This window comes from Camelina sativa, chromosome 10, assembly GCF_000633955.1.
Source record: "Camelina sativa cultivar DH55 chromosome 10, Cs, whole genome shotgun sequence".
Taxonomy (NCBI): domain Eukaryota; kingdom Viridiplantae; phylum Streptophyta; class Magnoliopsida; order Brassicales; family Brassicaceae; genus Camelina; species Camelina sativa.
In genome coordinates, this window is record NC_025694.1 from 25,198,785 (window position 1) to 25,210,153 (window position 11,369).

General features: G+C 33.7%; 1 protein-coding gene across 2 annotated transcripts; it reads right to left on the minus strand.

Moving 5' to 3' along the window:
* Nucleotides 5,247–7,060, minus strand: LOC104719880. Of its 2 annotated transcripts, none has more exons than XM_010437867.1 (3): nt 6,744–7,060; nt 6,114–6,356; nt 5,247–6,011 (listed from the first exon to the last, which is right to left on the minus strand). In XM_010437867.1, the coding sequence occupies exons 1-3, from the start codon at nt 6,944–6,946 to the stop codon at nt 5,969–5,971; spliced, it is 489 nt and encodes a 162-aa protein (XP_010436169.1). In that variant the 5' UTR covers nt 6,947–7,060; the 3' UTR covers nt 5,247–5,968. The 2 variants fall into 2 exon arrangements, with proteins under 2 accessions (XP_010436169.1, XP_010436168.1); XM_010437866.1 differs by having other exon boundaries at nt 5,247–6,014.

Genomic DNA, 11,369 nt, shown 5'->3' on the forward strand with positions numbered 1-11,369 from the left:
TCATATGATTGCTTTTTTCTTTTTCTTTTTTGTTATGAAATCAGAATTTTTGTGTTGTGTGACAATGAATTTTAGGTTTTTAAATTCTATTGCAAGTATTATCAGGTCCGTCTCTACCCCATGGCAGAGTAGGCAAATGCCATGGGTCCATCACAAAAATCCAAAAAAATTCTTTAAGCAATAGGGTCCAATTTTTTCCAAAAGAAAAATTTATTAAGGGGTTTTAGATTTTTTGAAAATTTGACAGAGGTCCAATTTTAGTATAAGACAAGGCTAAGTATTATTTTATGAGTCTGAACTGTATCTTATGTTGTTTTTGTTTCAGTTGTTTGCGTCTCAAAGGAAGAGAATATGAAGAAGAGTTCACCTTCAGTGATAGTGATTGGAGGTGATATGGTTAAGATTTCAGGTGTTCACACTCTTCAAGATGCTTCTTTTTAGGTATGTATGCAATCTTTAAGCTCACACTATTCTGTAGGTGGATATTCTGCCAGCAAAAGGGAAATTCACAAATTTTGTAATCCGCAAGATCCACCCATGAACTGTTTCCAAGATACTCTTTAAAATTGGCTGAAAAAATGATATAATCAATAATAGGATGAGGTCGATGGTGGGGTGGAGTCTTAAGGAGAAGAAGGTGAAATTGTAGTTCACGGAGAGGCCAAAGCTAAGTCTGAAGACAATATGGTGATATAGAACTGAAACTTGATACTGGTGTAAATGAGGGTGAGAGGAATTTTTTTTTTTTTTTTTTTTTTTTGTCGAACAAGCCCCATATAGTAGCTTATCGGAAGTGACTTTCTTCGAGAGAGAGCCAGTTAGGTACCGATGAACTCACATGGGAAAACAAAACCCTCGCATTCTTGCACATTTCGCAAACTTATCAGCCCGAGTATTTTCCTTCCAAGGAATATATCTAATACTAAAATCTAGAAAATCATCTATAAAGAATCTAAAATTCGTCAACTCAGAAGTAAAAGTAGGCCAATCCTCTTCAATTGCTGTCATTGCGATTAGATCTATACAATCCGTGACAAACAAAGCTTTCTTCATATTTAAGGCCAGCAAGCACTCCATTGCCCAAGTGAGGATATCCAACTCTGCATGTAGTGGGGAGAGGCTTCTACGCGATCCCTTGAGTCCCAAATGGATCAACTTGTTCCCGGTAAATACAATTCAACGATGTCCACTTCGTTCTTCCTTCAGATGCCATGAACCATCTATAAAGCACACAAGAGAATCTTGTGGAATAGGGGAGCTTGTACGCCAATTCCTCCCAGAGGGGGTGCACTAGGTCAAATATTGGCTAACCTCGAAGCTTCCTCTTCATGGCTTGCTTTCACAAGAGTCTCATATGGAGATTCCGAAATATTCTCGTATAACTTTTTATTTCGTGCTTCCAAATATACCACATCACCCAAGGAAAAATTCTCAATTATGCATAAGGTTAAGTGTGTTGAGCCACATCACCAGATTCCGAGAAGAAGTTAAGTATGCATAAGGTAGTGTCTTGAGCCACAAAAAAAAAAGTTAAACAAGAGATGGTGATATTGTAAGAAAGACGAACACATGGGGAGAATAGCCATATATATGTTACATGTATAGAGTAAATTAAAATCGTGAAAAACATTAAGAGAGTAGCCATTTACATGTTAAGTAAATTAGAATAGTGAAAAACATTATGAGAGTGTTTTGAATTTTATATTACAGAAAATTGTATCAAATGAGAAGAAAAATAAGAGCAATTAATAAATTCTCGTAGAAATTCACTTAAGGGTGGTATTTAAAAAAAAAAAAAAATTAAGTGTGGTATTTTTGGGAAAAACTTAAATTGTGGTATTTTAAAAAATTCCTCTTATTTTTAAGCTATATTGTAGCATTTATATTAAAATATAAATTAAAAATACTTTTAGCTCAGGATGTTAAAAAAAAATTGTAGCTTCTGATTTTATAAAAGAAAAAATCAAAACATTATAACATATTTATACAATTTTCTATATATATATATATATTTACATTCATAGTTTACATGTATTAATTTGAACTTAAAATTGATTTTTTAGTTTAAATTTAAATTTCTCAAATTAATTTAGGGTTATAATAATTTCTCAAATTTATTTTAATTTTGATATAATATGACATGTCGTATTAATTGTATTTGATTGGTTAATTAAGAGGGGGGGGGGGGGGATGAACAAGAGAGTTTCAACTTTCAACCTAAGAATTTTTCATAATATTAACTGTTGATATTTGTTTGCCATATTTATTTTTTGACATTAGGTTGATTATGAATGGGAATGGGTTGTGTACAATGTTTTTAAAACCAGACCGGAAGCAAGTCACTGGGTCAATCGATCGGACCGGTTGAACCACGGGTCAATTAGTTTATTCGTTTGTATACAATTTGTGAATATAACATCCACTTTTCTATAAATATATGAACAAAACATACATAATTAATTAAGTACTAAACAACTAAAATTAATCTTTTAAGTTTTAAATGATTAGATAAAATAACTAAGGGATTTATTTTTATAAATAACAACATTTATTTTTAATTTGGTTTGAGTTTGAAATATGATAAAAATAATATATTTTAATTTGATACCGACCCGCCAGTTCAACCACTGGTTCATGGGGTTTTAGCGAGTTTTTTAATTTTTTGCAGGTTTTTTAAAATTACTTGGAGATTTTTTTTGCACAAAATAAACATTAAAAACGGGTATTTACAGATCGAGATCGAGTAATGATGTAATAACGGATCGGCTAACGGGTATTAAAAGATGAATACTCGATACTCGACATTTACCCACGAATAATAGAATTATAGTATTGTTTATCTGAATCTAAGATCACATGTACTTTTTTCGAGACGAAATGAATATGGGTAACATGTAGTAGCACCTATCCGTATAAAACTAAAAACTATAACCCTAAATCAATTTAAGAATTTTAAATTTATATGGAAAATTATTATGCCCTTGATGTAGCACATGATACTACATAGTTTAATTTGATATTTAAAAGATAAATTTATTTAACATTATACTTATTTTACTAATCTATATATTGTTTATTTATATATCACATAGTAATAAAAAATAACTTAGGTACCTTAGTGGAAGAGTAAACAATATTATCAACAATCTTCTTATCTTTTATCCCTAAAAGAGTTTATTTCATATTCATATCCTATGAAAACATATTTTTAAAAGTTCTAACGTCGAATGTTGATCGTTGATCTAATTATAGAGATCATTTAAACATATTTATATCCCCTATTAAAAGCAAATATACAAAGTTTCCTAAACATTTTTAGTGTTGTGTCGCCACAACGGGGTTGTCCTAGTGCATCACCTGCCAAAATAGAATTTTTATTCAAGTCAAGAATGCTTTGATGGTGAAACGGTTAAATTCCGACACTGAATATCAGTTCACTAATCCAAGTTACATATTTTTCTAAAATCTCATTTGTTATTTTCAGATGTTAATTTTATGATGCAACCTCAGCTTCGTCTTCTCAAAAAAACATGTGTACATTATATATGTTATTTATGCCAATGTTTTCGGTTAAAAGCATTTGATAAAATCTCAAATTTGTTTTATATTTTATTTTTTACCATGTTATAGAATTGTATCTTGAGTTGATAACATGCTTTCTGAGATATGCTACCTAAATCACATATAACTTTTTGTAACAGCTTACATATCATTTTTTCTATATTTTGTGACCATTATTTTTGTTTTTTTAGATGGTTTATTTTTTCAAGATTCTTGTTCATAGTTTTTCTAAAAAAAGTGTGATCCTTACAATGTCTTCGTTTTAGATCAAAACTTTTAAGTTGAGTTGTGTAATTATTCTTTTATTTTTTAAGTGAAATTCAGTAATAAATCTGTAATGTATTTTTCTTAGAAACTATTGTTTCACTTCATTTTTATTTTTATGTTTAAAATTTTATAAATATCGTTACATAAATTGTTTTTTACACCACCAATGCATGAAAATCTTACTTCTATTAACTCTTTAACCCATTCTAAATTTTGGAATATAATCATTTTTAGTTAAAATTTGAATAATATCATTATTACTAAAACATATTCAGTATTATTTTTACTATTTAAATTTTATTTATTTATTTTTCTTAATTCATTTTTATATTGTTATTTTTATTGTTTACTAAAACAAATTTATATTATTGTTGTTTACTATTTAAAAATTTTCATTTATTTTATTTAATTCATTTTCATATAATTATTATTTTTATTATTTACTAAAAAAATTATATTATTGTTGTTTATAATTTTTAATTTAAATAGTTTATTTAATTAATTTTTCCTTTTTTTATCATTATTATTAATTATAAGTAATAAATATGTAACAAATGAATATTTAAAATAGTTTTTTAAATAAAAAATAACATGTGTAGGAAGGAGAAAAAATAAAGGGTGAATTTGCTGAGTGACCAAAAAAAAACTAATAAATAAAATAGCCACTAATTTGAATAAATTAGAAATTTATGATGAAGGGTAAGCTAAATTACCTTTTTAGGTTTTATGGTTAAGGGAGGGTGGTGGATAGGGTGGACGGTGGTTTGGTGGTGGTCCGGCAATGCTCCAGCGATGGTCCGGCGGTGGTCTGGTGGTGTTCCGACAGTTTTTCGGCGGTTCTTCGGCAGTGCTTCGGTAGCCGGAAGTGGTTGTTAGGAAATAGAGGGAATATGGTTGGTGATGGTAGGGATGGGTATGGTGATGGTAGAGATTGGTATGGTGGTGGTAGAGGTTGGTACTTTATGGATAAAATGGTATATATTGTATATTATATAGAGAATATGTTAGATACAGTAAAACCTCTATAAATTAATAATGTTGGGACCATGAAAATTTATTAATTTATAGAGTTTAATTTCTCGATAAATTAATAATTAATTTATAGAAAAACTTTCCTAATTTGGTAAAAAAATTAAAATAAAATTTAATAGTTATAACTAATATTTTTATAAAATTAGTTACAAAAAAAATAACAATTATCATGTTTTGAATATAACACTTAAAAAGTTTTATATAGTAAAAATATTAAAAATGTACTCTAATACAAATTAATGTATATATATACATATATTTAGTTAATTTTATATACTTATTAATTTATATTATTGATGAGACTATATATTAATTTAAGTGTTTTTTTGTTTGTTAGTTCTGCCAATTTCTCAAAAATAAAAGCTAACTTAATATTGAAAGATAGATGATGAAAATTACGATATGGTTAGTCAAGATTCGAAATAACAACAAGACTAAACCATTACACGCATATCTGTCTACCGCAATACAGTTTCATGTTATCCAATTTCGGATCAATCACCCATACAGTTTAATTTTATCCAATTTCGGATCAACAAAAATAAAGATAAAGCCCTTTAGATTGAAACACTCGACTCTTTCTTCGTCGGAAGCTTCGCAATCTTATTGCCTACCACCTTTATTGCTTCTTCTATGAAATTTTCAACTACTTCTCTCACGATGACCTTGTAAGGATCTTGAGAGAGATCGAGATCCAATTCAACTGAAGCTTGTTCTCGCGCCTTGATCTCTGTCATCTTGTACAAGTTCGACTTTTTCAAGATCTTCTTCACCGTCTTCTCTATTTTCCTCTGCAGATCCTTATCGATCTCCACCTCTTCTCTCGCCCCTTCTTCCTCCATTGATGATGATGTCTCTCGACGCCGTCAAATATACGATAGGGTTTTGTTTTTTTTTCTTCTTTTTCGGAGTCCTTCCTTAGACGAGAGAGAGAGAGAGAGAATGAGAAGAATCCTCTCATTAACGTTTTAAAGGGGGTTTTTAACTACTGGGCCGTCAGATTATAAATGGGCCGATAATATGTTTAGGCCCAACGAATGTACTATTACACATATTCCAACAAAAAAACGTTTTTTTTTTTTTTTTTGGAGAAATATGATGATGTATCTCACTTGTTGAACTTGGTAGAAGAACTTGTTGGCTTTTTTTTACTGCTGCAAAACAAACAAAAGAGAGAAGAAGAAAGGTGATCCCTACATTTTTATTACTCTACTATCAACAAACTATATTGGCAAATCACACATTAAACATACCTAATCGGTGGCGGATCAGTGGTGTCGGATTTAGAGTCACCACCACCACGACCAAATGCAACCTCGTCCATGCTCTGTCCTAAGCGGCGGTATCTACCTCCGGACTCGACAAACGCGGGACAAGGCCGGTAAGCCTTAATGGGCCACCAACCGAAACCAGGGACTGTTGCAATGCCACCTTGAATCCGTCCGTCGCCGTTACAGCCACTCTCTTTCTCCTCTTTCCCACACACTCTGCAACCACTGTTTCATTCCACCAACTCTGGTTAGTCGAGAGAGACTCAAGAATATCCAAATCTCTCTCTCAAGTCAACAAAGATAAAGATATATTCATCCTTTCACTAAACAACAGGAACACACACAAAAAAAAAAGCAGTTTGTAATTACACATCCCCTTCTGCAACCACATTGAAAGAGTAAGAGACGCACTGATTACAATATATCTCCAAAATTGAAGTATCATCCTTTCATTAAACAACAGAGCAGAGTTCTAAACAAGGAGTGGATTCTTTTATCATCCTTTCGAACCTAAAATCCTTAACAAAATCGAAACAAAATTGGGGAATATAGTTTCAAGTTTTTTTTACCAATGGAATCGATTGAAAGAGAAGCAAAAAAAAAAAAGGGTACCTAAAAGTGAGGTCGCCGTCGTCATTGTCACCACCAGTTTCTACGACGGAGGCCGGCGAAGAAGAAAGAGAGAGTAGTGTGTGATGATTTGATGAGTTGTTGAGGATGAGACTGCTCGAGCTCGGCCATGGCCTTGATTTGTGACAACCATTGTTGAAGACGAAACATCGCGGCAGAGATACTGATGAAATGGAATTCGCCATCTCTCTTTCCTATGTGAGCTTAAAAAAGATCAGCGCAGAGCAGAGAGAGAGAGAGAGAGAGAGAGTCCCCCGAGAAGATTATATTGGCCACAAATTCCAAAACTTGTTGTATACATTTTACTCTAATCCCAAAAGTTCGTAGATAAAGGAGTATTATTATTATATTTTATTTCTCCTCTTAACTCATTTTACTCTGTATTTTTATTTATTTTCTAAATCTTTTCACTCACCAACTATAACCTTACAATTAGTCTACATGATTTTTCCTTTTATATGTTATTTTCAAAAACAAAAAATATATTTTTTTTTTGAAAAATTGAACCAGTATTTCGAGGAAGAAGCAGCTAAGACCATCATTAGTGGAGCAACCCACAGTAGTTACTCTTATATTAATTAATTATATAATTAATACTAAATTAAGTAAAGTAATTCTAAGAGAAACTTAAGCAAAATCACTTTAGTACTAGAGAACCCAAAAGATGGTTGTTCAAGCATTTAAATAGTAATTTTTTAAATTTTTGTTTATTAATTATCAAACTTTAATTATATAAAATGACAAACCAATTTTTTTTTTATATTACATAAAATAGAAAAAAATTAAATTTTACAAACTTTAGAATATTAAACATACTTTACAAAATTCAGAATAGTAAACATATTTTATAATATTCGAAATATTAAAACATATTAAACAGAATTGAAATAAGATTTATTGTGCAGTTGCACCAAATTTTTGCCAAATATGCTCAATCAAATCTTTTTCCAAAATATCATGTATTTGTGTATCATGAACCTCATTTCGAATGCCCATCATATTATGTAGATTTATTGGCATATCTGTAGAATATGATAAATCGACATGAGAACTTCTGCTTTCTTCTCCGTGATGGAATTCCGTTGGATAGTAGAAATTGTAGTCATGTCGTTCGTCTTCCACTATCATGTTATGCAGGATGATAGATGCTCTCATTATTTTTCCTATTTTTTCTTTATCCCAAAAAAGTGCGGGATTCTTCACGATTGCAAATCGAGCTTGCAAGACTCCAAATGCACGCTCTACATCTTTACGACATCCTTCTTGCCATTGAGCAAAGAGTTTTGCTTTTCGACCACGTGGAAGTGTAATGGATTGGATGAAAGTTGCCCATTTGGGATAGATACCGTCAGTGAGGTAGTACGCCATGCTGTATTGCCGTCCATTGACAACGTATGTAACTCTTGGAGCTCGGCCCTCTAGGATATCATCAAACACCGGGGAGCGGTCCAAGACATTGATATCATTTAACGAACCTGGTGGTCCAAAAAATGCGTCCCAAATCCATAAATCTTGTGATGCCACAGCCTCTAGTACGATTGTCGGTTTACCCGATCCACGTGAATATTGTCCTGATATAGGAACCCGGATGAGGGAACCCACGTGGATAGATGGGAATAGGCAAATGGTTGATAACACTGTTCTGCCTACTCGTTGGATGATAGATCGAATGCAGCGAAGATATGGTAAATAGACAAATGGTTGAAAACACTGTTCTGTCTATTTGGTAGTAGTGGAAAATGAAGAGATAGATGAATGGATTGAAAGACGCCACACAGATCTGTGAAAGGATCTATGATAAGTCAAATCTCAGTCTTCAAGGAATCACACATAAGAAGAAGGAGAAAAGGGAGGTTGCTTCTATCTCAGAAGAAAACCTAAGAAAACTCTCATTTTATTTCATAAAAACTTCAAAGGTTACAATGCTCAGAAGGGACCTTATATAATGATCCAGCAGCGGGGGACCTTCTAGGGTCGAAATTTATTACAAATAAAAGGACTAAACTTGCAAAAACAACAGACTCGATTTTAGGACTTAAATAAATAAAAGACTCATAAAGACCCAACGGTCGATTCCTGCAAACAAGAAAAGAACGACCATTTATTATTTGAATTCAAACACTTACTTCGGCTTAGCCCTCATGCACGCTCCAGCCCTTCATTGATTGCTTCGGAAATGATGAAAAAAACGAGTTCTTTAATTCCTTGTAGAACTGGCAGAAATGATGCTTTTGGAGTCTTCTCTTTGAAATTTTCTAGCTCAATGAGAGTAATCAGACTTTCAATGGACTTGTTGAATTGTTCCCTTAAGGTCCTTGCTCCCAACCTTGTCATAGGTTTGTGTACCATTGTTGGCAGAACAGGTTCTTCAGGAACTGGAAGAACGGGTTCTTCGGGAAATGGCAGAACAGGTTCTTCGGGAAGTTGACTACTGATGTCCTCATCATTCCCTCCCTCTTGAGAGAGCTCTGTCTGCAGAACTATTTCGTCTGCATGGAAAGGAGATAAATCAGCAACATTAAAGGAACTGACTATTTCACCTGGTAGCTCAATTTTGTAGGCGTTGTCATTGATTTTCTCTAAGACCCGAAATGGTTCATCTCCTCTTGGTGACAGCTTGGACTTTCTCTCCTTGGGAAATCTTTCTTTTCTCATGTGTAACCAGACTTAATCTCCAGGTTCAAACGTCAGTTCTTTGCGGTGTTTATCCGCATGCTCTTTGTTCTTTGCGCTTTTCTTCTCAAGATTCTCTTTAACTCTTTGGTGAAGTTTCTTCACAAAGTCAGCTTTGGTGACTCCTTCTGCACTAGAATAAACAGCTTGGGGGCAGAGGTGTGATGTCTAATGGGGTTAGAGGATTAAAACCATAGACAACTTCAAATGGAGAGACTTTGGTACCAGAATGCTTAGCATGATTATAAGCAAATTCAATATAGGGTAAACAAGATAACCAGTTTCAGAGATTCTTACCCACCGTAGCTCTCAAAAGAGTGGAGAGAGTACGATTAACTACCTCAGTTTGGCCATCAGTTTGAGGATGACAAGTGGTGGAGAAGAGTAGCTTAGTTCCTAGCTTTTTCCACAAAGTCTTCCAAAAGTGGCTGAGAAATTTGGTGTCTCGATCTGAAACAATGGTCCTTGGGATTCCATGTAAACGCACAACTCTTTGAAAAAGAGTTCAGCAGTGTGAGTAGCATCATTTGTCTTGTTACATGGAATGAAATGCACCATTTTGGAGAACCGGTCCACCACAACAAAGATAGAATCTCGGTTGTTGATCTTAGGCAGCCCTAATACAAAATCCATAGAAATATCTACCCATGGTAGGTTAGGGATAGACAAAGGCATATATAAACCATAAGGATGTGACCTGGATTTTGCTTTCAAGCATGTGATGCACTTTGCGCAGAACCTTTCCACATCTCTTTTCCAATGCGGCCAAAAGAAATGTTCCATCAGAACACTTAGAGTTTTGTCTCTCCCAAAATGTCCCATAAGTCCTCCTCCATGTGCTTCTCCTATCAACAACTCTCTCATGGATCCTTGAGAAATGCACAACCTTTTGTCCTTAAAGAGAAATCCATCATGTTGGTAGTATGACCCATAAGCCGCTTTGCTTGTTTCCTTAAAGGCTTCTTTGAAATCTGGATCCTCCGCATATAGACCTTTGATATGATCAAATCCCATGACTTTGGCCTCCATTGTAGTGAGCAAAGCATGTCTCCTTGATAGAGCGTCAGCTACAATGTTCTCTTTGCCTTTCTTGTACTTAATCACATATGGAAATGTCTTCACAAATTCAAGCCACCTTGCATGTCTCTTCTTAAGTGTAGTTTGTCCTCTTAGGTGCTTGAGTGTCTCATGATCTGTATGAATAAAAAACTCTTTGGATAGCAAATAATGTTGCCAAGTTTCTAGAGATCTTACCAAAGCATAGAGCTCTTTATCATAGGTTGGATAATTAAGTGCAGCTCCGCTGAGTTTCTCACTGAAGTAGGCTACAAGTTTTCCTCCTTGAGTTAGAACAGCACCTACAAGTTTTCCTCCTTGAGTTAGCATCACATTCAATCTCAAACATTTTATCAAAGTTAGGAAGTACCAAAACGGGTGCATGTGTGAGGCTGTTTTTGAGCAGGTTGAATGCATCCTCTTTTGCTTGACCCCATTTGAATTCCACATTCTTTTTAATCACAAATGTTAAGGGTGCAGCAATGGTACTAAAATCCTTCACAAATCTCCTATAGAAGCTAGCCAGTCCATGGAAGCTCCTAACATGTCCAATGGTTGTTGGAGTTGGCCAGTCTTGTATAGCCTTGATCTTTTCCTCATCAACCTTTAGTCCCTTCGAACTCACAACAAATCCTAGAAACACATCAACCTTTAGTCCCTTCGAACTCACAACAAATCCTAGAAACACAACTTGATCAGTGCAAAACGTGCATTTCTTAAAATTAGCATAAAGATGTTCATCCTTAAGCGCTTTTATCACCATTTCAAGATGCTTTACGTGATCTGCAAGACTTGTGCTATAAATCAAGATATCATCAAAATAAACAACCACAAACTTACAGATGTACTCCCTTAGGACCTGATTCATTAACCTCATGA